At 40.7% G+C, this 27302-nt stretch overlaps 1 protein-coding gene across 10 annotated transcripts in view; it reads right to left on the bottom strand.

The window, feature by feature from the left end:
* Positions 1-18751: 18751 nt before the first annotated feature.
* PJA2 (praja ring finger ubiquitin ligase 2) overlaps positions 18752-27302 on the bottom strand; it is a 62109-nt gene continuing 53558 nt past the window's right edge. For 6 of the 10 annotated variants that reach the window (XM_081319353.1, XM_081319351.1, XM_081319350.1 and 3 more), the window contains 3 exons: positions 25471-25585; positions 25164-25285; positions 18752-19406 (listed from right to left, as the gene is read on the bottom strand). In XM_081319353.1, coding sequence (XP_081175479.1) covers positions 19281-19406; positions 25164-25285; positions 25471-25585 — 363 coding nt within the window. In that variant the 3' untranslated portion in view covers positions 18752-19280. Of the gene's footprint in view, positions 19407-25163; positions 25286-25470; positions 25586-27302 lie in introns of those variants that run through there. The other 4 variants (XR_014025303.1, XR_014025304.1, XR_014025302.1 and 1 more) reach the window with 3 other exon arrangements.

Below are 27302 nucleotides of genomic sequence, written 5' to 3' on the forward strand. Positions count from 1 at the left end.
TTTTTAAAACCAATAGGAAAATGATTGGAGCCATGAGGTTTCTAAACATCTTAGAAACAATCTAGTTGTGGTTAGTAGTATTATCTGAATTGGGGAAAGAGGATGAAGGGCCCAAACTCTGTTTACACAACATCTCTCTTAAGAAGGATATTTTGAAGGGCACGATCTGGCTGACCCCGGAGGAATCAGCTTGTGCTCAAAGTTCTCAGAAAGAGCTCTCTGTTTTTTCTCCAAAATGAGACCCTGAAAAGGGGGTCAGCAATTAAACATGAGACATCAACAGTGTTGTGTACTGGGTTCGTTGCGCAGGAATGAAGACGAGGCGAGTGAGTTCAGCAAAGATCATGGTTCATTGCTTGCAGGATCTGAACTAGAGAACAGGGCTGCAGATGCAGCAATTTATACCCTGGCCCCTAGGCGGCGAGCAATAGGTTTGAAGCAACCTATTGCTGCCCTAGGGCAGGGGTAGGCAACCTCGGCTCTTTTATGACTCATGGACTTCAACTCCCAGAATTCCTGAGTCAGCTGACTCAGGAATTCTGGGAGTTGAAGTCCATGAGTCATAAAAGAGCTGAGGTTGCCTACCCCTGCCCTAGGGCAACCAATAGCAGCGCTGGAGACGGGTTGTCTGAGATGCTGGGAGCCGTTAGCTAGCTCCCTGTTCAAGCAGCCTACCAGCCGTGGTGTTAACACAGCAAGCCCAATACATTACAAACAGGTTGGCATTTTAATGATTATTACAACGTGTGAATTAAGTGTTGTCTACTTATACAGTACTAGAGCTTTTCCCTGGAAAAAACAGCTTCAGTAACACCGTCTTTTTGCCTTTGCTACAGTAGTCTGCTATCAGTAAAACAAATCAATTACTTCCCTCCTCAAGAACATCCAGCTTGATATGCTGTACTCAAGGAACAATAAATTACATTTAACTAATGCTGAATAGTCTCAGCTACACTGGCTATTAATTCCAGCTATTGAAACCACCAGGGTTTTTTTATATATATAATCCTGATGTTTTCAATAAGAATGCTAATCAATTAAAGTTGCTCAGTTAATTAACTGTCTTGCTCCTAACTCATTAACAGACACAGAGCACAAGGGCAAAGAAAATTGGAAGGCAAAGTCATCTTGCTTTAGAAATTCTACAGGTACATATCAGACACCATGTTCATTTTCATAAACGGCCAAAGCTTTATTTAAGTACTTCTCCACCCATTCACTGAAGTACATATGTCAAGGGAAAATGCAGCACCAAAGGAGATCTGCCAGTGAATAAACAATAAAATATATCCAATTTTATTAGAAGCCCATGAATTATGGGATACCTTGGCACTCAAATATTTTTTTTCAGCAGGCAATAAAGCAGACCAGGGTTTCCCTGGCCCCTTTCTGCATAGTTGGTATTCCATGACCAACCAATTATAGATTGTGGTCAGATTAGTTATTAGTCAAAGTGAGGTAGCTATGAATTGAAATATGCATGGAGTGAATTACGTTTCCCCCAAAGTGCTCTACTGAGTAATGATGGAAATGATTTAACAAGGCAAATTTAGCCATTTCCTTTTATTAGAATCTTTACTGCATTTGTCTTCACTGACTGTGACCTTTCCCAGCAACCTGTTGGCAACATGAATGCTGAATGAGTTGGCCACTTAAACTTGTGCCGCCATATAAGCAATTCTCATACACATGCTTCTCAACAGCCAGTATTTTTTGAATTGTGCACTGCACAGGATTGCTCTAGGTGAGGCTCATTCTCTAAATTTAACAAATAAAAATGAATAAATGTTTTAAAACTATCGGTTTGGAAAATATCTTGGAGAGGATAGATGAAACTGTGTGGCACTTTTCATTTTTCAAGTTGTGTTCCTCCATCCAGCTATGCAATTCTATCGTAGTGTAAAGAGTCCAGAAAAGACTGACAGAGATAGTGAGGTGATTGGAGGCTAAATTCTAGGAAGAGTGATTAAAGGAACACGGTACGTTTAGCTTAGAGGAGAGAAGGTTACAGGAAAACGTGATAACAGTCTTCCAATACACCTCCAATCCAAGTCACAGGGCAGTCTCTGAACATGCAAGAGTAAGACAAAAAGCAATGAGTGGAAGATCCAAACCTTCCTAAGATGGGATTTTCTGGCTGTCAGAACTAATAAGCAATAGAATAGCCTGCTTGTTGAAGTCATGGATGCCCCCAGTGGCAGGATTCAAATATGTGAACAACCGGTTCTCTGTGTGGATGCTGCTTCCAGAAGTCCATTCTGGGCCTGAGCAACAAAACATTAGTTCGGTTCTGCCAAACTGGTGCGAACTAGCGGAATCCCACCACTGGATGCCCCATCAATGAATGTTAGACAGCTATTTGCCCAGTACGCTATGATTAATAACATTGACCATCAAGATCCCTTTCAACTTATGATTCTATTATTCTACATTGCTCTTTTGTCTTGATTTCTTTTAAGATGATAGAAAACATCTCAATATCAGCTGAACTTGAATAATGAAGCTTATCCTCACATTTATAGAGATTATCTCTACATTGTCATAGCTGACTACTATTCTATCATTTAGGAGATAAAATACTCATGGCCTGGAATCCTTTTTGACTCAGCAGGTTTTCCAGTTTCAGAACCATCAAAGTGTCTGCCTAGAGATTATTGATCAGTTTTGTCACTGTAGGATTGTATCAACACCATTTGATTTCTTTTAATAATTTAATAATAATTTCTTTTAATTGATGCTCCACAATGTATTCTTAAGCAAACAAAAGGAACAAAACTGCATTTGGCATAACTTTCAGCAGTGGGCAAATAATATTTCAGAGTCCCAAGAGCTGTCTTACCAGACATCGCAGAATAAGTGAACGTTACTCAGGTTGCCACAGATTTAGGGCAAAAAGAAAGAAAATTCATTTCACATTCCCATAGAAATATTTCCCTCATATTCACCCTTTTGCATTTACTTACTTACGTTGCATGTGATACTGCACTTAGTTCTATTACATGTAACCAAACTGAAATTAAAGAAGCAATTACCGCAAAAAAGACAGAACAAACTAAAACATGTAGCTGATAAATTTGCACACAAAAGGTACATTGCATATCCACTTACCCATGGTTAAACTTTAAGCTAAACATGCATGCACACCCATAAAACGTTCAGCAGGCAATAAAGGTAACCAGGGTTTTCCTGGGCCCTTCCTCCATAGCTAGTAATCTTTTTCCTCTTTTATAATAGTCCTCTTTCCCACATCCCAAACTGAAATAACTCTGTGGCTAGGATTTATATGCTTATTTATTCAATTTATATAGCTGCCCATCTCACATTTATAACTCTGGGTGATTTACAAATAAGACATTAACAGTACCCTAATAAATCATCATAAAGCAGCCATGCAAAAATTTCTTTTTTCTTGTATAACCCTGTAATCCCTTTTATCAGGGTGGAGTCAGGGTGACTGAAAGGAGCTGAGTGATTACTGGCCGAATGCCCTTCCTGATGCCTATGCAGGGTTTGCAGCAGATGTTTCCTTTTTGCGCCCTGATAGAGAAACATCTGTCGCTGCCGAGGAGTTAACTCTCAGCCTTCCAATTGGGAGGCAAGTGTTGTCACCTCTAAGCCACCACGCCATCCATAAACAGCTGTACAAATGATACCAACATCAAAAACAATTGAACAATTAAAAACAATACAATACAGTCATCAGGAGAGCACAGCTATTCGAGAACAGTACAGCCATTTTATGGGCTCCACACCATTCTCTGAATACCAGGCCAGATGGCAAAGCCAACTCTTTAGTCCCTTCCAGAAGGCTATCAAGGTTGGGACAGCTTGACCTTGGGTGGAACGATGTTCTATAGGATGGTTTCATCAGCAGCAGACAAGGCCTGCTTCCTGGATCTCACCAGATAACATTACCTAGTGGATGAAATCTGCATCAAGTGAGGGAGATGGTCCCTCAAATTACCTGGCCTCTTGCCATATAGGACTTTATAGGTTATTACCAACACCTTGAATTGGTTGGTAATGATCTTTATTTTGTCCTTGTATAATTTAATGGATTCAGATAACCTAAAAGCACCTAAAACATGATAGGAATGATCCTTGGATTTTTTGCCATCTTGCCAGCAATCTGGAGACTGGACCATGTAATTGAATGTCATCTTATTATGAACCAAGATTTTAAAGAGTCTTCAACTTTTTTTTGCTGTAACTAGAGTTTTAACTTTTTATCTGCAACACATTAAACTTAGCTCTGCTAAAGATAAAGGTAAAGGTTCCCCCGCACATGCGTGCTAGTCGTTTCCAACTCTAGGGGCCGGTGCTCATCTCTGTTTCAAAGCCGAAGAGCCAGCGCTTGTCCGAGGACATCTCCGTGGTCATGTGGCCGGCATGACTAGACGCCAAAGGTGCACGGAACGTTGTTATCTTCCCACCGTAGTGGTCCCTATTTTTTGTCATGGAATAATTAACATTCCGACCAGAGGAGGATGGAACGTGGTTCATTTGCATGATGAATATCAAAGAAAGAAAATCCGAGGCATATTCTATTGTAAAACTTTTAATGAGAAAACAAAAGACCTAAACTGACTACATTCTCCCATCAGGCAGTAAAAGAAAAAGTAAAGAAGAAACTGTGAGAAACTTTTTCTAGGCATGCGCACAAAACAGTCTAAAACCATAACATAGCTGGACATATGAGATTCACTATGGTTAAATGATAAGATAATAACACAGGTGCAGAGCAGAAAGAGATGTACAATTAGAAATGAACTTTCTGGACGAACTGAAAAAAACATGCAGTGACATCCCCTTCTTTCGTCAGTAAAGTGAAGACTCAGGTAAGGCACATCTTCCCACGCAGATACTCATGTTGGGCTATAGGAAGTGGCTTGTTCAACATATCAGCAATTTGGTCACATGTAGGCACATACAGTAATGTCACAAAACCCTGTTTAACTACTTGTCTTATGTTTTGATAACGGATGTCAATGTGTCTGGACCTGGAACCTGTAAATCGATTCTCGGATATGTAAACCACAGATTAGTTGTCTTCCATCACAGTGATTGGTCGAATCGGAGGTGTCCAGATATCTGTGACTAAGGCATCAAACCACGTTAGAGAATTACATGCATCAGAAACACAAGCATACTCAGCTTCTGTAGAGGAACAAGAAACAAAATTCTGTTTACGCACATGCCAGTAAACAGGACATCCATTTAAAAACATCATATAACCTGAAGTGCTTTTACGTGATTTTTTATCACTTGCCCAATCTGAATCTGCATAACAACATAACTCTGCATAGTCAGTATGTGTGGGTTCTAACAATAACTTCATGTCTTTGGTGTGTTTTAGATATCTCAATAATTTCTTAACACATGTCCAATGAAACTGTTTTGCCTTGCCTACGTGTCGTGATAGGAGATTAACACTAAGTGCAATGTCAGGTCTAGTCCAACTACTAATATATAGCAGTGATCCAATGACTGAGCGATAAAGTGTTTGATCCTCAAACTCAGGACTCGGTTCATATGTCAAGTTGTGAAAATTGGCTTGCATGGGTATACTCACAGGTTTAGCATCCTTCATGTTGCAGTGATGCAATAGTTGTTCAATCTTATCTTCTTGTGTAAGACTGAACCCCTTCTGAGTTTTGGTAACTTGAACACCTAAATAAGTGTTAATATGTCCTAAAGACCTCAATGTGAAAAACTTTTGTAAAGCTTTAGCTGCAGAGCAGAAAGAGATGTACAATTAGAAATGAACTTTCCGGATGAACTGAAAAAACGTGCAGTGACATTTTTCTACTTGCATTTTTACGTGCTTTCGAACTGCTAGGTTGGCAGAAGCTGGGACGAGTAACAGGCGCTCACTCTGTTACGCGGCACTCGGGATTCAACCCGCCAAACTGCCGACCTTCTGATCGACAAGCTCAGTGTCCTAACTGAGCCACTGCGTCCCTTTTTAGCTCTGCTATGACTTAGTAAATGTCTTTACTACTACTCTATGCTAGCTATCTTCTAAGGTCCTCGAGAATGATAGGTAATATAGCCTGTATTATGGATACCTTTTCGATGAGATTCTTTAGTTGACCTCAGTGGCCAGAGGTCTGCATAAATTCATATTTATATACTGATTTTTTATTGCAGCAATTCAATTTATTTTTTGAATGTTTTGCTCTTAGAGACTATTTGAAATGTAATAGGAAATAAAACACATTTCTTTTTTTTTAAAGAGAAAGACTTCAGATAAATATTTTGATTTCTTTCAATCAGTAACCTGTGATTTAAAATGTCTATCTCTGGCTAGTGAGCTATAATAGAAAATAAATTGCCATTAAAAAATAGCAAAAAGAAATGTTCTAGATAAATGGATGATAAATGGTGATCATTTAGTTATAAAGCCACCTTCTCATAACAGACAACCCCTCACATTTATTTATTTTTATTTTATTTTATTAAATTTATATACCGCCCTATTCCCGTAGGACTCAGGGCGGTTTACAGGGAGAGTTAAAAACAAACATACAAAGTTAAAATCAGATTAAAATTAATTAAATCAAATCCCCAATTTAAACTAAAACCCAGTAAAATTAAAACCCCTCAGCCTGGGCCAGACAGCTCGAAGAGCCAAGTTTTCAGGTCCCGGCGAAATGAGAGAAGGTCGGGGGCAGTCCTAAGTTCCATTGGGAGTTGGTTTCATAGGGCCGGCGCGCCCACAGAGAACGCTCTTCCCCTGGGAATAACCCGCCGGCATTCCTTAACCGGCGGTATCCTGAGAAGGCCCTCCCTGTGGGAGCGCACAGGACGAAGGGAGCTTGATGCCGGCAGCAGGTGTTCCCTCAGATAACCCGGACCCAAGCCATGTAGGGCTTTATAGGTCATCACCAGAACCTTGAATCTCACCCGAAGGGCAACCAGAAGCCAATGCAGCTCGCGGAGTAGAGGTGTTACATGGGAGTATTGGGAAACCCCCATCACAACTCGCGCGGCCGCATTCTGCACCAGTTGAAGCCTCCAAGTGGTCCTCAAGGGCAGCCCCATGTAGAGAGCGTTGCAGTAGTCTAAACGGGAGGTCACGAGCACATGAGTGACTGTGCGTAGGGCATCTTGGTCCAGATAGGGTTGCAACTGGCGCACCAGGTGAACCTGGGCAAAAGCCCCCCTGGTCACGGCTCCTATGTGGTCTTCAAAATTGAGCCGTGAATCCAGGAGGACACCCACGTTGTGAGCCCTATCAACGGGGGGTAACACCTCACCCCCCCATCATTAAAGATGGAATAGTCTGGTTGACCCGAGATGCCGGTATGCACAGCCACTCAGTCTTGGCAGGATTGAGACGAAGCTTGTTTCTCCCCATCCAAACCCGGACTGCCTCCAGGCAACGGGACATCATGGCGAGGGCATCACTGGGTTGGTTTGGGGTGGAGAAAAAAAGTTGGGTATCATCAGCATACTGATGATACCCCACCCCGAAACCATGAATGATCTCGCCCAGCGGCTTCATATAGATGTGGAACATTTAGTCTACAAACCTCAACATGCACAGCTAGCATGGTCTGAAAAAAGCCCCCAAAGCACATTAATTTGATAATTTATGATTGAATATATCAAAAAACAAGTTTTCAAACAGTGCCTTTAATCTTGCCTATCCTCTTCTTCCTCCCTTCCTCTGGTGTAGTGTCTCTAATGGCAAAAAGAATTAGAGTTGGAACGGAGGACACAGCTTTGTCTATTGCAACTCTTCCTCAATTAAAAAAAATAGTAAAATGGTAGTAGGCAAAGCCAGAGGCTACTTATAAAATACATACGGTAAATTGGGAACAGTGGAGAAAAAAAGGTCCACTCAACAGTGCCATGGGAGCAGTAAAAAAAAAGTCAAGCTGGTTGTTGCAACCATGACTAAAGCCCGTTGTTCTATATATGTGTGTCGACATCAATTCATGTACAAAAATGTAGGAGTAAATTGCACGTTGCAACCTCCCACTTGATTCTTTTTTTATAGCATGAACCAGGATGCACCTGCTTAGCAGAATCTAGCTATTTTTATCAGGATGATGAAAACAGTGTTGTAGTTTCACACCACAACCTCTGTCCCTTTCAGAGTTGTGATGGGGCATGCAACATGACAATCCACATGGAAAAGGAGGGGCTTCCTTCACAATGGGACAATACTGCTTTTGTCAGTGTGATCCCTTGTATTCCCTTGCAGATTCTGCTGTTTTATTGAAAATCGGGCAAGTATTCAATTACTTGAAGGTGGAAACTTCACCTTCCCCCAGCTTGTGTAAGAAAGAAGAACCACAGCCAAATACATTTTTTTAAAATTTTAAAAAATGTATTCTATTCACATAGATGCCTATCTTACCTTTTTTCACATGATTGGTTTATGTTTGCTTCTTTTTTCTTCAGTCAATTGGTGAACAAAGCTTAGAGCACCGATTGAAGTGTGGAAAATTATAGGGAGCACTGTGTTGCTTGAGAGGCAAAATTAATGCTGGAAAAGGAATGGATGGCATTTGGGGCAGAGATGGGGCAGTTAGAAAAGGCCAGGTTCTCCTTAGTGAAACACGCATTTCCCCAAGCACAAAGAGGATAAGGATATGGAAGCAGTGGTATCACGACAGAGGTGGTGGGGGATACCATTGAGGGTCAGGTTAGTATCAGCAATGTTCTGGTTTTGAAACTCAATCTTTGCCCCTTTTTCATGTGCATCCCAATATCACACACATACCTACAGGAGCTTATGTATAATGCCAGTTTCATCATTTTCAGGAAAGTGGTGCATTCTCATGGTCTTTAGATAAGTTTTCTTTTAGCTAGCAGCTAAAGGATGGTGAAAATTAGGAAACCTGAAGCTGAGGCCATTGGCTATACTTCAATTCTTGACTTTTTAACTTAAACCTGAAATTTTTAAAATTAAACCCAGAGGAAGTTTATAAACGTGGAAATTTGCAACTCATTATTTGAAAAACAAAGGCTGCAATCTTTTCTTCATTTACATGAGAGTAAATCTCCACTGAATGTCTGATAGACGCATGTCGGATTGCATTGCATGGTCAGCTTAAAATGAAATTTGTTTGAAATGGAATGGAATAAGATTAGTGGCAGCCACTTTAAGGCCTTAAAGAAATAACGTGAAACCCTTAGATTATTTAAATCTAAAGATTGAACATTTGGATGTGTGTGTGTGTGTGTGTGTGAGAGAGAGAGAGAGAGAGAGTGAAAGAGAGAGAGAGAGAGAGAGAGAGAGAGAGAGAGAGAGAGAGAGAAAGAGAAAGAGAGAAAGAGAGAATGTGTGCGTGAGAGCGATTACACTACAGGTAGTCCTCGATTTAAAAGAGTTCATTTAGTGGCCATTAAAAGTTACGACACAAATAAAGTGATTTATTACCATTTTTCAGTTACAACCTTTGCAGCATCCCCATGCTCGTGATCAAAATTCAGATGCTTGGTAAATGGTTCATATTTATGACAGTTGTAGCGTCTTAGGGTCATGTGATCACTGTTTGCAATCTTCTGATAAGCAAAGTCAGTGGGGAAGCCAGATTCATTTAACAACCAGGTTACTAAATTAACAACTTCATTGATTCACTTAACAACTGTGGCAACCAATGTCCTAAAATGGGGCAAACCTCACTTAATAAATTTCTCACTTAGCAACAGAAATTTGGGGCTCAATCGTGGTCATAGGTTGAGGACTACCTGTATAGTTTTTCTGGAATCTTTACAATAAAATGAATAGACTTTTTAAAATATGTAAGCTCAAGTCTTCTGACAGTGCACTATTATCTGTGGTACCTTGTGGCATTTTAATTGAAAGGGAAATGTGGGATCCCATTGAATTTTAGAGCTGTAAATTATACAATCTTGCAAGTTTTTGGGGTTATGGGAGAGGAGCTTTGAGACATGAGAGAAGAAGGAGAAGGAAAGGGAAAGGGGGAGAGGAAGGGAGAGGGGAGGGGAGGGGAGGAAAGGAGACGAGGATAGCACACACGTCAGTCCCACTAGGTGGATCAGACCAGGAAATCAATTCCAAAGGAAGGGTAAAACTACATTTATTGAGATTGGCTATAATAATAGAATCTTCCCAGTCTGATTGCTAGACCTCCTCTCTTTACTTATACTCCTGTGAATAAGGAAGGTGGTTGTCTGAGCCTCTTCTGAATATTATTTGCCTGTTGTGGATTTAAGATATGCTTCATCCCTTATTGCTAATGGAGGTTGCATATCCCATCAAAGTCTTCTACACTTGATGAAGAAGGTGGAAGGTAAGTCCAGCCAAAAGGGCAAAAATTGGTAGATTAGGGTACCTGAAGTGCTGTTGCTCAGGGTAAGGAAGGGGTGGACACCACTGTTAACTTAGGATAGGATGCTATTGCTGTTGCTGCTGTTGAAGGCCGAGGAGATTCATGGAAATGTGAAAGAAGCAAAGCTGGTGTCACTGGATGGAGGCAAGTTATTCCAGCAATTAGCCTGTTAACTGTTGTTGCCATCATGCTGTTGCTGAAACTGCTATAACTGTGGCTGTATATCCCTGTATAGTTAAAAGAAAAAAAGTTGCAGTGTGTTGTTGCCATCCACTATTCATAAAGGTTGGTGGAAAGTCTGGTTGTGGTTAGACTTAGACTAGAGCCTTATTTTTGGTCACGGCAGAGTGATTGGCTTCCCTGGAGTGAGAAGGGAAGAGAGTCGTTCTTAATGTAATACCCTAATGGAAGTAGGATGTGGTGGTTAAAGCAATTATATATTGCCCCAAGAGGCTGGGAACTTCTTGCTGAGGTCTGGTCATTCCAAATAGCTTTATTTATTTGCAGAAAAAACATAGTTATTATAATTAGATGTCAGTGTTATTTATTCAATGAATCAAATGGCTCACAAAGCGAAAAAAGCATTACAGAGGAAAATTAAGCAAGGCTTCTAATTAGAAGAATATAAAATCAGTTACAGAACAGAATATAATAAAGCTGGATTATTCTGGTGAAAAATACAAGATCTGGGTCCCCTGAAGGCGTCCTGGATACACACACACACACACACACACACACACACACACACACAATCACACACACAGAGTTACTTTTGGGGAGGCTCTGATGATCCTAATTTCTCACTCAATATTGGTTTATAGATCAAAGTACCATGTCATTTTTTATTTTTCAAATCTCTACAGATGTACTGTCCATACTTGTCATCTAACATTTCATTAGAAGTCATTTTCTTGTGGCTTAAATCTAATTATTCTGCATCCTGCATTCTGGAATGAGAGAGAATATGCCTTGATCCCATTTTAATATAATCCTATTTCAGGACAAGTATTTCCCCAACAAAAGAATAACACTCTTAAATTTTTCTCTGATCATTTTAATTGTCTTTCCCTAAACCTTTGGCGTCGTCATGCCGGCCACATGACCACAGAGACGTCCTCGGACAAGCGCTGGTGCTGACCTATAAAGCCCTTAATGGCTTGGGTCCGGACTATCTAAGGGAACACCTGCTGCTGGCATCAACTTCCCATCGTCCTGTGCGGTCCCACAGGGAGGGCCTTCTCAGGGTTCCGCCGGTTAAGGAATGCCGGCGGGTTATTCCCAGGGGAAGGGCATTCTCTGTGGCTGCGCCGGCCCTATGGAACCAACTGTCCACGAAACTTAGGATTGCCCCCGACCTTCGTTCATTTCGCTGGGACCTGAAAACCTGGCTCTTCGAGCTGTCGGGCCCAGACTGAGGGGTTTTTAATTTTTAATTGGATTTTAGACTTAATTTTTAGGGCTTAAATTTAATATTTTTTTTAACTGATTTTAATTGCCTTGTAAACCGGCCTGAGTCCTACGGGAATAGGGTGGTATATAAACTTAATAAATAAATAATAAATAAATAAATAAATAAATAACCTTTTCCAATTTTGTCTGAAGTAGGATGTCCAGGCCTGGAAACAAAATACAAAGTGTGATCTGACAAACACAAAATAAAATAGAACTATTCTTTTCAAAATGTTGAAATCTATGCTTGTTGATTCAGCCTAACAATGCACTTACCTTTTTTTTGTAGCCACGCCACACTGTTCTCTTATATTCAATCTGCAATCAGCTATTACTCTACAATTTCCCACAAATACTGTAACCAAAGCAGGAATATCACACCTTTTGCACCCAGTACTGTGCAAAAGTGTTAGGCAATTGTGTAAAAATGCTGTAAATTAAGAAGTCTTTCAGAAATAGAAGTGTTAATAGTTTATTTTTTATCAATTTACAAAATGGAAAGCAAATGAACAGAAGAGAAATCCAAATCAAATCATTATTTGGTGTGAACACCCCTTGACTTCAAAACAGCATCAATTCTTATACTTGCACAAAGTCAGGTTTTGTAGAAATAGAGTCAGGTTTATGATTAAGCAATTATACCAAGCAGGTGCTAATGGTCATCAAATTTATATGAGCGTTGAAATACAGTTATTAACTGAAACAGAAACAGCTGTATAGGAGGCTTAAAACTGGGTGGGGAACAGCTAAACTCTGCTACTAAAGTGATACACTGGTCATCATACATCATGGCAAAGCTGAGCACAGGAACAAGACAAAAGGTAGTTTTGGTCTCTCCCAGGCAATGATTTCAAAGCAGATTGGGGTTTCAAGATGTGCTGTTCAAGCTCTTTTGAAGAAGCACAAAATAACAGGCAATGCTGAGGAGTGTAGACACAATGGTTGGCCAAAGAAACTTAATGCAGCAGATGAAAGACACCTCTTGCTTACTTCCCTTTGACATCAGATGTCCGGAAGTGCTATCAGCACAGAACTGGCAGAAACTAGTAGGACCCAGATAGACCCATCTATTGTCTAGAGAAGCACTGATCACAAGTAGTCTTCATGGAAGAATTGCAGCCCCAAAGCCACAAGAAACTATGCATGAAAACATAGTTACTGGGGTGCAGAAAAATGGCAGTTGGTGCTCTGGACTGATTAGTCAAAATTTGAAATATTTGGCTTTAGCAGGAGGCAGTTTGTTTACTGAAGGGCTAGACAGTACTAGAATAGTAAGTGTCTGCAGGCAACAATGAAGCCTGGTGGAGGTTCCTTGCAATTGTGGGGCTGCATTTCTGCAAATGGAGTTGGGGATTTGGTTAGGATCAATGGTGTCCTCAATGCTGAGAAATACAGATACCTATCCATCATGCCATACCATTGGGGAGGAGTGTGATTGGCCCCAAACATGCTGCCAATGTCATTAAGAACTATCTTCAGTATAAAGAACAAGAAGTCCTGGAAGTGATGGTTTGGTCTCACAGATCTCTGATCTCAACATTTATCAAATCTGTTTGGGATTACATGAAGAGACAGAAGGATTTGAGGCAGCCTACATCCAGGGACGCGGTGGCTCAGTGGGTTAGGACACTGAGCTTGTTGATCAGAAGGTCGGCAGTTTGGCGGGTCGAATCCCGAGTGCCGCGTAACAGAGTGAGCACCTGTTACTCGTCCCAGCTTCTGCCAACCTAGCAGTTCGAAAGCACGTAAAAATGCAAGTAGAAAAATAGGGACCACTACGGTGGGAAGGTAACAGCGTTCCATGCACCTTTGGCGTCGTCATGCCAGCCACATGACCACAGAGACGTCCTCGGACAAGCGGTGGCTCTTCGGCTTTGAAACGGAGATGAGCACTGGACTCTAGAGTTGGAAACGACTAGCACACATGTGCAGGGGAACCTTCACCTTTTTACATCCAGAGATCTGTGGTTAGTTCTCCAAGATGTTTGGAACAACCATGCAGGAACCTTGCCAAGTTCTTTCAAAAACAGCATGCAAGTGTATTAAGAAGAATTGATGCCATTTTGAAGGCAGAGGGTGGTCACACCAAATATTCATTTGATTTGAATTTATCTTCTGTTCATTTACTTTCCATTTTAATTGATAAACTATTAACACTTTCATTTCTAAAAGCGTTCTTAATTTACAGCATTTTTGCACAATACTTGTATGTGGCATTTTTTAATTTATTAAGTGAAAGACTTTGCACTTATGTCTGCTGAATTTCATTCCTGCTACTTCCAGCCTATTTTGTATGTCAATTTTGAATTTTATATATCAGTATCATTTTATATTTACAAACTTATTACCATGGTGATCCTAGTTAATGTTGTAATAGGACCTGCCATTCATCTAGATCAGGGGTGTCAAAATGCTGGCCCACGGGCCGGTTTCATCATACTGAAGCCGTGCCCACCCCATTGCTGGCAATGCAAAAAGAGTTGTGATACATCGCGACACATCAGGTGACAGGTTTGACACCCGTGATGTAGATGCTTAACTAGAAACCGTTAAGCTGGAGCTTAAATCTGTTCACAGATCTTGAATTAAGGACTGGCAGGATGCAGTGAATTTACCTTGGAACAAGATTGAAGTCTTGGTCAATTTTTCTTATTGACCTAGTTTCTGCAGCATTGAAGTCATAAGAATGGATCTACTTTCAAACTTGCGACGTCACGTGACATCACACAACATATCGGAGCTTTTTCCCTATTGCCGGCAATGGGGTGGGCGCGGTTTTGTCGTGATGCATCCGGCCCGTGGGCCGGCAGTTTGACACCCCTGGTGTAGTATATAGGATCTAATGGAATCTGTAGCCTGGAATCCTACCAGTATAGTTTCATTAACTACACTCTGGGATATTTCTACAAGGCTAGAATAGAACTGGAGAAGCCACTTTATATGGGGAACTTGTCACCTCCCTATTGTTCTTTCTTATACTGAAGTGATAAGCATTTTCTTGTAGACCTGATGGCTTGGATCCTAATGTGACGTAAAACGGAGGAAGTTCACCTCCTTTTCTAGTGGTTCCCATGCATTACTCTGATGCCATTGCTAGAGATTATTGTGCAAATGTGTTTATTATTCATAAGCCAAAGAGATGGAAGTTTTTAATGCAGTGCAATACAAACCACATTTAATTTATACTCTGTTCATTTTGCACTTTGGGAAATAGAAATAGTAAAAGAAAACTAATTCAGCTTCACTTTCTACATTAACAAGCAATGGGAAGAATTAAGTCAGACAAATAATATTCAAACAGAGAAACAATTTATTTTTTATACACAACCAGAAAGCATGGAGAAAGTAGTTCAATTCCACACAGAGAAAATGGTTTTAGTTTACACGGTAACATCATAGCACAAGGTTTTGCAACTGTTAAAGCTGGAGAAGCAATTGCAAAGAGGTTAGATCCTTCAATGAGCTTAAAGGGATTGTAGTTAGTGATTGATGTAACTAGAATGGAGGTGTGTGTACTAGGATTTAAAGGGTGAAACTGGTAGCGTCTTGCAGGAGAGTATATCTGTTGTGCTCAATTGTTATCTTTATTTTAATTGGAGGAAGGCTATGATTTAAACATCTCTAAGGTAAAGGTAAAGGTTCCCCCGTACATGTGTGCTAGTTGTTTCCGACTCTAGGGGCTCAAAGCCGAAGAGCCAGCGCTTGTCCAAGGATGTCTCCGTGGTCATGTGGCCGGCATGACTAGACGCCAAAGGCGCACGGAACACTGTTACCTTCCCACCGGAGTGGTCCCTATTTTTCTACTTGCACTTTTACGTGCTTTCGAACTGCTAGGTTGGCAGAAGCTGCGATGAGTAACAGGGGCTCACTCTGTTACACGGCATTCGGGATTCGACCCGCCAAACTGCCGACCTTCTGATCGACAGACTCAGCGTCCTAACCCACTGAGCCACCGTGTCCCTTAAACATCTCTATAGGGCCTTTAGTCTACAAATCTGAGGCATCTGTTCAAACAATAAAACCCATGTGGCATCCTGATTAAGTTGATCTAATCCAATCCAATCTTAGCTGTGAAGACCCCATAGGTGACCTTGAGCACCTCCTTCTCCCTTAGCCTAACATATTTTGCAAGGTTGCAGAGTGCTATACATGTCACTTTAAGCTTGTAAAGGAAAGGTGGGCTATACCTCTGGTAATAATAGGAATACATCCAAAATGTTCAACTCTACCCACTGTGGATATCAGGCATGGTATGGTCTGAGAATGCCCATCCTTGTCCTACTTAACATTAATAAATTTCTAATCCTAAAGACAGAAAAGGCTAAAACTCTCAAATTCAAATATGGATGAAATGACACTGTACTGAAATATCAAAGCTGTGAACAACAGTTTTAAGAGGCCAAGAGAAAATTAATTTCTAATGAAAAGGGAGCCAGTGGTCAAAAAGTTTTATAGACAACAGAGGAAAGGCAGCTTACCTGCTGCCAAAACCAGCATGCCAAGGGATTTCTGTACAGAAAAATACTGCTTGCAGTATTTGGGACTTACTTCAATATTTATGAACGGCAACATATTGTAAGTTTATGTAGACATCATCCAAAAGGCTATTATCCAGAAAGTTTTCTAGGAAATAAAACTGATGGCATTAGGACAATAAAAGAAAAAACTAATAGAGCACACAATCCTAAATAATTTAGATTTAGAAAGAATGAATAGTTCCTATTGGTCTGAATCAGCTTAGATTGGTGGACTTATTCATTGACTGCTAAAAGCTATTTGTTGAGCACTCAACATCTAATAGTTGCATTACTTTCCCCGACAGTTTTCAGCACCCCAATTCAAATTGCTGAAATCTTGATTGTATAGAACCTTTCTTCCAAGAATGGGGAGAATTACAAACTTTTCTTCTCAATGTAGCTTCCAGGTGTATATGATTAGGATTAGCTGACAGTTTCAGACATTTTGTAGAGATGAAATCTCCTGATGGACAAGAGGATACCCTAAAATCTATGGCTACTAACACTGCTTTTTCACTTTCTAACACTACCGACTTTATTTGCTTCACTTTGCCTTGCATATATGTGTTCTTTCTCTGTTTGTGTGGCCAGAGAGGAGCATAACATTTGTTGCCATATGCTCATGGCAGTCATTACCTTACATTCTGTTTCTGTTTCTATAGATATGGTACTGTTTGAATGGCTGTTCAGATGCTCTGCATGTAAGAGAAGCCAAAATGCAGGGTGGAAAATTAACATTTTGAATGACACAGTAACTCTATTTACTGAGTTTTCCATGAGATTTGTGGACTAAGAGCTTGTCACAGGTGCTAGGATCAATCTTGTATTTAAATCCTATGAAGTCTAAAGAAAAGCTTTTTTTGCTTCGCTTTGCAGTTCCTTACAGACTTTATGTCCTCAAATTGAAAGAAACAATACAACATGGAATCTGCTGTATGATTACTCCTCAGATTATAAGTAGTTACAGCTTAATTAACCATGGCCATAATGCTGTTTAAAGTTACTTGTTTCAATATTGGAATGTATCAGATGTTAAAGCAATAAAGCATATAAGCCTGCTTAGTAATGAGGGGAGAAAGGAAACAGCAGAATATAGTTCTCTGCAGCTATATTTCTGCAATACAGAAGATATGAGAGCTATATGCTCATATATTTTGATCATGCCCCTAGATTATATAGTTGTACAAAAACTCAGTTGCAATATAGTTTAATTGCAGAATGCCTGTTTATTCAGGAAGTCTATGAAATTTAGTTCTCAAGAAGCATCTTTTATATTGCTGAGAAAATGTCCAATTTTTGTCATGATATATTTACGTCACCAAGAAGCCAGAGGAACCTTGTCTTCCGTGGTTAAAAAAGGAATTCATCTTAAAAGTTTGTTTTTCCACACCAAATAGTCTTATGTATTTTTTACCTGGTCTTTTTAGAAAAGATGAAAGAAAACATCTTGTAACTAGGCAACTGAGAACATAATTTCCTTTTCCTTTAGTCCTGAAAAAAATGGTAAGGTTGTGTCTTCAGCAATGCAAGAATTTGCAGGAGTGGGAGTGCTATAATGCTCTGGAAGTCTTAATAATAATTAGTCTATTCCATTTTGAAATGGAGCCCAACTGTTTTTCTGTTCTACTCTAGAAATTGTTAGCTGATGGCATTCTGGGTAAAACTTTGGATTATTCCCTCACTGATTTCCACCCCCACAATCCTCTACTGTGCTTGTTTTATTACAAAATGTATTTTTCCTGAAAACGGAGAATAGATTCTAACTACAGTTAAGAAGAAAAAAACTGCAGTCATTAAATAGATTCTTTTTCTATAAAGGCTCAATCCAGCTAATATTAAATTAATTGAAAAAGACCTGGGTAGGGCCTCTGAAAGCATATGTTATGACATTGTACAATAAAATAACCTACACCATATCTCCATTTAATGTATGCCTTATCTCGATTTAATTATAAGAAACTAATTTCTAACACTCGAAAACTTTTTTTTATTCATCTCTCTGTAATATATAATAGTGAATACAGTTAATAAGAGGATAGAACTTTGTCTAAGTATTTTACTGAAATGAACTGCAGTTTCACTCAAAACAATACTATAAGAAGGCAGAAACTAAATACATTAAGAAACTGCACTGTGAGGATATTTTTGTGCTCTAATAATGGGTCATCCGATTTCCATTGTGTAACAGTATTACATGGATATTATAGCTTTGCAATACTTGTACTTATTAAAATGTGCCTATCCTGATTTGAATTCCTGTCGCTCCAATGAAAGGCTGTTGCTCAGTCTTCTAGTATCAAGCCATTTAGTTCTCTATATAAGCCTTCTATAATTCTGTTGCTGTTTCCTCAATTCTTATAATGGGAAGGTGAAAGTGCAGATTTTGAATTGTATAAAATAATTCAAATTAAACCTATTTTGTACTAGTCACAAACACTCTTATGCACACTGAGGTCATGATGAAATCACAGGGTTTGATTATATGCTGTTTATTTTCAGTGAAACCAAATTATGCTACTGATGTTATCACAGAACATCTTCACATTTGATGCAAATATGAATTATATACAAAGTAATTAAGTGGCACTATTTTAAAAGAAATAATCTCAGCCTCTAAAATTATATTAAGCAAAACATATCATATGCATAACTTGTGTAAGCTCCAACTGCACTGCAGCTGCATTATTTTGACTATAGGTGCCACATTAATGATCATTTTTCAAGACAAACTGAATAATTACCATGACACATTAGTTAAGAGCAGTAAGTTTACGGCAGAAAACTAGTGCAACCTTTTTGTTTTTCAGTCTGTTATTCTTATTATAATTCTAAACCATTTTGTAAGCTCGTATATTCTTGTGTTGGAATTTCTACATGTTTTTGTGTATGTGTGTACAGTATGCCACATACACAGGCGCACACACAAAACCAGTTTCATGTTATCATTAAATAAAAGAACTTTACAGTACAATGTGATGGGCTAAATTCTTGTTCAGGTATTCCTTTATTGTGTTCCCGAGGCACTCTGGACTATAGTATAATCCTGGTCGGGCAGGAAGGTGAATATGGGAGCGGCTGTCTCCGAAAGCCCAGGGGCAAGCACATGGCGGCACACAGGACACGTTCCAGACTAGGCAAGAGAAAACATCACTGTTTAAATACTGTTCAGGTCAGGAATTCAAGAGTAATCAAATGTACAGTCTCGAAATATATTTAGGGAAAAACTGCAAATTAGAGAGAGCAAAAAAAAGCTAAAAAGACATAGGTTCACATCTTTTTTTTTTTTATTAAAAAGTTTTAACATACAATTTTTCCTTTAAAAATCCCCCCTCCCCCTCCCTTCTCCCTCCCCCCCTACCTCTCCCCCCTCCCCCCCTCCCCCCCCCCGACTTCCCAGAGCTAAGTACAAGGTATATAAAAAAAAACAATCATAAACAACCATATACTAACATCCATAAACTCTAAAATCCATCACTCTCTAGCTTATATAGGATAATATATATATATATATATTAAATATATATAGAAAAACAAAAATAGGAAAAAAGAAGAAGAAAAGAAAGAAGACTTATTCAAATGCTACATGAAACTTCTTAACCCTATAAATCCATTTTCTCCATTCCATAATATAACGTTCTTGCGAAAAATCTTAGGCCAAAATCTACACCATCTCTGCCAGATCAAAAATCTTTGAAGTCACTCTCCTATAATCGGCAGTTCCTCTTTCTTCCATTACTGAGCTATCAAAAGTCTTGCTGCCGTAATTAAATTTCACATAATTAGTGTCCACAACCGTAACGTCCGCAATTATCCCCAACAAAGAAAAACAAAAACAAAAACAAAAAATTTGCGAACAAAATTTGCAAGTATGTATCCGGACTATCAGCCAAAATGTTGGAGATGTGGAGATCAAGGCTTTTTGGATAAAAATTTGGTGGAATATGTAGAAGATTTTTAAGCAAAGGATAAAGTTTAGGTTCACATCTTTATGTTGCCTCCTTTAAAATGCTCATGTCAGCTTCATAATGGTTTCTATCGTATAAATAAATACTATTTTTTGAGAGTATTAATTTTAATTACATACAAGAGAATGTGTGTTATGTGAGATTGTTGTTCAATCACTAAGCCAAGACTGACTCTTCACGACCCCATGGAGAGGGGAGCATGCCAGTCTCCCCTGTCCTCCATTGCCTCCTGGACAATTCATGTTCACTGCATCAATGACACTAATCATCTCATCTTCTGCCATCCCCTTCTCCTTTTGCTTTCCATGTTATATGATATACAGAACCCCAATATCATTTGATATTTTAATAAAGTTCTTAGTATTAGACACAACATAAGATCCACGTGTTTAACGTATACCATATATTATCCTAGGAAGCAGGCAAGTACACTTCAATTAAATTCAGATATTTTCTGATCAAATGGCAATCTCTATGTGAAACCTAATTCATTTCCCCATAGCTCTTTAAAATATATATAAATCCACGGAATGAGATTAATTCACAACTGATAAACACAGCAGGGATTTCTGTAATTTTTAAGTTCATGTGATAATCCAGCCACCTTGCCCGTTCCATGGTTCTCTGCGGAGCTCCGGGAGATGAAGCGTCGGAGACGGGGCCTAGAGAGCGGTTGGAGGTCCAGCCGATCCGAATCCGACCGATTGCGACTAAGAGCCTACATTAGGTCTTATCTCGCTGCGATAAGGGAGGCGAGGTCTAACCACTTCGCCACCCTTATCGCGTCCGCAGATAATCGCCCGGCCGCCCTGTTTAGGGTGACTCGCTCCCTCCTAAATCAGGAGGTGAGGGAGGATCCCTTGCAGGGTCGTGCCGAGGAGTTTAACCAACATCTGTCGGACAAAATCGCTCGGATTCGGACCGGTCTGGACTCTGACTGGGCAGAGTCTGACGTTCAGGACGCGGGCGGTCTTGTCGATATCACCTGGGAGGAGTTTGATTCTGTGACTCCGGAGGAAGTGGACAGGATCATGGGGAGGCTGAGCACCACCACATGTTTATTGGACCCGTGCCCTTCCTGGCTGGTCTATGCAGCCCGGGAGAGGACACGCAGCTGGTTCCAGGCAGTTATATCGGCTTCTCTGAGTGAGGGTAGCTTCCCCGCCGTCTTGAAGGAGGCGGTGGTGAGGCCTCTCCTCAAGAAGCCTGCCTTGGACCCAGCTGTATTGAACAACTTTCGTCCTGTCTCCAACCTTCGCTTTCTTGCGAAGGTTGTTGAGAGTGTGGTGGCGCATCAGCTCCCTCTGGTCCTGGATGAAGCGGATTATCTAGACCCGTACCAATCGGGTTTCAGGCCCGGGCACAGCACGGAGACGGCATTGGTCGCGCTGGTGAATGATCTCTGGAGGGCTTGGGACAGGGGATATTCCTCTGTTCTAGTCCTATTAGACCTCTCGGCGGCTTTCGATACCATCGACCATGGTATCTTGCTGCGGCGTCTCAGGGGACTGGGAGTGGGAGGCACAGTCTTACAGTGGTTCTCCTCCTATCTCCAGGGACGTTCGCAGTCGGTGTTGGCAGGAGGGCAGAGGTCGACCGCGAGGTCTCTCATTTGTGGAGTTCCTCAGGGGTCGGTCCTCTCGCCTCTCCTGTTCAACATCTACATGAAACCGCTGGGTGAGATCATTCGTGGCTTTGGAGTTGGGTATCATCAGTACGCTGATGATACCCAACTTTTCCTTTCGACCCCAAACCACCCCAGTGATGCCCTCAACGTGATGTCCCGTTGCCTGGAGGCGGTTCGGGTCTGGATGGGGAGGAACAGACTTCAACTCAACCCCGACAAGACCGAGTGGCTTTGCATACCTTCATCCCGGGTTTATTCGGACATTCCACCTCTGGCTATGGGGGGTGAACTATTACCCCCCGTAGATAGGGCTCGCAACTTGGGAGTCCTCCTAGATTCACGGCTCACCTTGGAAGACCATACAGTATAGGAGCTGTGACTAGGGGGGCCTTCGCCCAGGTTCGCCTGGTGCGCCAGTTGCGGCCCTATCTTAGCCGGGATGATTTGTGCACGGTCACTCATGCGCTCGTGTCCTCTCGTCTGGACTACTGCAACGCTCTCTACATGGGGCTGCCCTTGGGGACCACCCGGAAGCTCCAACTGGTACAGAATGCAGCCGCGAGAGTTGTGTTGGGAGTCTCCCGATACTCCCACGTTACACCTCTGCTCCGTGAGCTGCATTGGTTGCCAGTTGTCTTCCGGGTGAGATTCAAGGTACTGGTAACGGTGTTCAAAGCCCTCCATGGCATGGGGCCGGAGTACCTTAGGGAACATCTGCTGCCGGCATCAAGCTCCCTGCGCCCTGTGCGTTCCCACAGAGAGGGCCTCCTCAGGGTGCCACCGATCAGAGAATGTCGATTGGTGGCCCCCAGGGGGAGATCCTTCTCTGTGGGCGCTCCGGAGCTGTGGAATCAGCTACCGGTAGAGCTCCGGATGGCGCCCGATCTTCGCTCCTTTCGTCGCGATCTCAAGACGTTTCTGTTTGTACAAGCCAGCCTAGCCTGATGGGGATTGGTGGGGTTGTTTTATTCTTTGGTGTCTTAATTTTATCTTGGGGTTTTTAGAATTGTATTCCAATTGTTTTAACTTGGGCAATCATTTAATCTCTTTTTAATGTTTGTATTTAGTATTTTATTCTGCCCTGTGAACCGCCCTGAGTCCTCAGGGAGAAGGGAGGTATATAAATATTATTAAATTAAATTAAAGACTTAACACACAGTTAAAACAATTGGCTTAATTATGGTTTATTAAAATAAAACTCTTCAGAAGTGCTGTGAGATCTAGAAGCGACTGTAAATTCTCTACACTGGGTAACTATCAATTTGAAACTATTTACTAGGAAGTCTGAGCGTTATTAACAGTATTCACTTATTAGGGCATATGAAGATCTACCGTATTTTCCGGCGTATAAGACGACTTTTTAACCCCTGAAAATCACCTCAAAAGTTGGGGGGTCGTCTTATACTCCCAGTCGTCTTATACCCCGGAAAATCAGTGGGTGGCGTCTGGCGGGAGCCGGCAGGGCAGTCCTGCACACGCGCACGCACGCAGGACTTCCCTGCCGACTCCCGTCCAGGTATCCCAAAAAATCCGCTTTTGGGATTTCCTTTTTTAAATCAACGTCATTAGGAATGCTAATGGCCCATCTGCCGCCTTTTTTTTCTTGTGAATTATTCTTTGTGGGCAACCCCGCTGGCTTTAGTTGCCCTGTCGAAACGCACATACACCAAGAAAGGAGCAGCAACCTCAGTGGCTCGCTGAGCAAACCGATGGATCTCGCCCGGTTATACTTTCCGCACTAGAAGCAGGTAAAGAGACGGCTCGTTCGTACGACCGTTACGCCTCTCGCGCATCTTACGTGGGATCTTTCTTGCCCCCCTGCAGCAGGTCAGCCGTACAAACCCTCCGCTCCAGATCGCAACAGAAACATAACTCTACGGCCCGGTTCTGTTCCTAGACTTACTTACGTACAGGCGGACCGGAAGCTGCGTCAAATGGCTGGCTCAACGGCGCCTGCGCGCTGTCGCTTTTCGCACCCGGCTTTGCCTTGCGTAGAGGGAGAGGCGCCTGTGCGCGCCTTGGGCCCAAGAAGGATTTTGGTACCGTGTAGGCCGGCTCTTTAGCCAGCCGCAGCAGCAGGTACTGGGGCTGGTGGTAGGTCAGCTATGCGCGCCTGATTCGAGGGGCCGGCCTTGCCTAAGAGAGTGCGGCCGCTGGGCTGCCCCGCCCTGCGCCAAATGGGAGAAGTTCAAGGCCTGGGGGGGGAAGCAGGAGGGGCGCCGGCCGTGGCGGGGTGGCGGCTGCCCTCCGGCGCTGCCTGCCGCCTGGGAAACGCTGCACCTCGGGGGCCGGCAGAAGCGCGGGAGCAGCGGGAGGGCCGGCGGGGCCAGTCGGGCCTTCGCCTCCTCTGCGACGGACAGGGAGGGCAGGGCATGTAAGTATTTTCCGGCGTATAAGACAAAAAACCTTGAAAAACTTCTTAAAAGTAGGGGGCCGTCTTATACGCCGGGTCGTCTTATACGCCGGAAAATACGGTATTTAATTGCCTGGTACTTAATGGAAATTTCCAGTCTCTTTCATAGTGATCCATAGCATGGAATCTTAAACCTTTGAGAAATCATTTAACTCTTCAAGGATAGTGCTTTGCTCATAAAACTTCTTTTGCAAAGCACCTTTTCAAATGCTTTGCCCATGGCTAGGAAATATTAAATTTATTTTTAATGTTTTAAAATTTTATTTATTTGTAAACTGCTTAATTATTTACAAATAATTCAAGGCGGCCAATGTATCTAGCACACCTTTCTCCTCCTATTTTCCCCACAACAGCAACCTTGTGAGGTACCATACCAATACAGCTAATCACAGTCATGCACATCAATATGGAGTGCTACTGTTGATGTGTTTCCAACCAAGATTGAACTGAATTAAATCACTGATCTTAAGTAGTAAAATCAATGGATATTTCTCAGTGCCTTAAGCCTATACAGATATAAAAAAGATGAACCAGGTTCAGTTCAACCCTGACAAGACTCAATGGCTGTGGGTTTTGCCCTTTCCCCATCTAGTGATTTGCCATCTTTAACTCAGCCTGAGATTACAATTACACTCCACCAGTAGAGATGGTGCACAATCTGAAGGTTCTCTTGGACTTAACTGTGGCTAGGAGAGCCTTTGCCCAAATACAATTAATCAGTGAACAACCTGTCTCCAAAAGCTATGAATGCTCCAACACTGGAAGATTTTGGTATAGAGATAGATAGATATAGACAGACAGACATAAATTAGATATAGACATAATATTTATTGAAAAAACCCTAATTTTAAAGCAACATTAATGTATTAACATAATACGTACCTTTTGTAACCAAAGCGTTATGCATGTCACGTGAAAGAAGTGGCGACATGGAAGCTCTGTTACAATTTCTTCTTTGATGTACTCACTACAGCAAATAGCACAACACTGCTCTTGCCCTACAGCTTAGGAAAAAAATGTGCATTAGTATACAAATGTAGAATTAGGTTATTAAAAATTATGGTGAGATGGTTATTAATACATTACAAGTTTTAAACCAAATTAAGTTATAAATGTTAAATAACATATCATACTATTAGATTATATAAAGTTATTTGACCAGAACAGTGAGTATGTCATTTATCCTTACCATTGTGATCTTCTGTAATAATAATTTGTGGCAGGCAATCTATGCTCTCTTTACTAGCTGGTGGATGAGCCTGCTCAACATCAATTGCAAGAGACTCTAGATGTGCCAGAGCAGTCTAGAAAAATACATGAACGAAAATATATACATGACGTTAACAAAGTTCTATAGTAAAAATTAATTAAATTATGAGAAATTATAGTATAAACTTTGTTAATTAACTTCAGTGTATTTTATTAAGGTGGGTAGCTGTCTATTCCAACTTCAATTGCTTTAGTAACAGTGTGACATTGTCATGAATTATAGCATTTTTTTTTCAATTACTTGTAGTTGTAACTTGAAATTGGACCATAAAAATAGCGGCTTCAATAATCCAACACTAAGGAGGTATATATAAATAATGTCATCTTTTTAAATGCCACACGTAGAGACATTTTTCTTTCAGTTTTCCACATTTTTAAGTAACAACCGTCTCTGTTTTATTGCTCATTAAGTCAAATCTTTATTTCAGTCATTGATCAGTGTAATTATTGCTCAGGAGAAAAGCACACTCCACCATGAATGCTTATGTGAATAGTAAAGCAGCCACTACTATCTAGCTCAGGGGTGTCAAACTCGCGACATCATGTGACATGTCACAGCGTTTTGCGACTTTTTTTCCATTGCCGGTAATGAGGTGGGTGCGGTTTCAGCATAACGCATCCAGCCCGCAGGCCGGCAGTTTGATAGCCCTGATCTAGTTCATAACTTTTCAGAAAATCATTAGAATATCTATGGAGAGAATGGTCACCAGCAAGCTGATAGCCAAGGCAAACCTATGCAGAATAACTGTCTATGAGATAAAGAACAGTTCCATATATCAGGGATAGAATATTTTGCATTTTCTCAAATTGCAACCATAATTTCCACACTAGTTAGAATTATGGAATTTCAGTTTAACATATTTGGAAGAAGGCAAGTTGGAAAAGGCTTGATTTTCATCTTGTTTCCACTAGTTACAATTTCAATCAAATTTGCATTTATCAGATCACAAGTTTATACTGTATGAACAGATTGCCAAACTTGGTGAACAGATGCCAATTTCATATTCAATAATGGATCAGAGAGCATAGGGAATGGCCTAGTGAATTTATTCTGTCTCTGAGAAGATACTGGGATGATATTCTATCCATTAATTAAAAAGCGCTTGGCAGTTCTTAAGAATATATATACATCAACGGTGTTGTTTAAGACTTGTGGACTTCAACTCGGAGAATTCCTCAGCTGACTGTACCAAGCTAAATTCTAAGGTTTTTGTTCTTAGAAAAATTGTAACCAATTTTGACAATATAATTAATGATCTGTTCTTCCATAAGCTCCATTTATTCATTTATGTCCTTTCTCATAACTGACTTTTTTACATCACTTTGTCAATGGCATAAATATAAACATAAATACATAATAGCCTTTATAATGTCATTGAGAAATTTGAATTTAATCGATTTTTGGATTTAACACACATCGTTTTCCCCATCTGTTAATTCAAGGTTTTACTGTATTTCATTGAAGTTGTTCAAACATCTGGCAGAATCTCACTTTGCTGGGTTAATAAATTAAAATAAATAATTATTGTAATTATCTAAGCATTTAATAAAACATTCTTTGCCTATCTAATGAAAGTCCCTTTATAAGAACATTTTCAAAGTTCAGATAACTTAGTAATTAAATAAGAAAGTTACTACTTTAATTCATTTAGCTTGAGGGAATCCAGAATGAAACACTTTATGCCTCTCAATTCATATTAGTTGGTTACCACTGCACAGAAAATCTAAACTGATAACTTCCATGATTTTTAA

This window comes from Vipera berus, assembly GCF_964194415.1.
Source record: "Vipera berus genome assembly, chromosome: 2".
NCBI classification, from domain to species: domain Eukaryota; kingdom Metazoa; phylum Chordata; class Lepidosauria; order Squamata; family Viperidae; genus Vipera; species Vipera berus.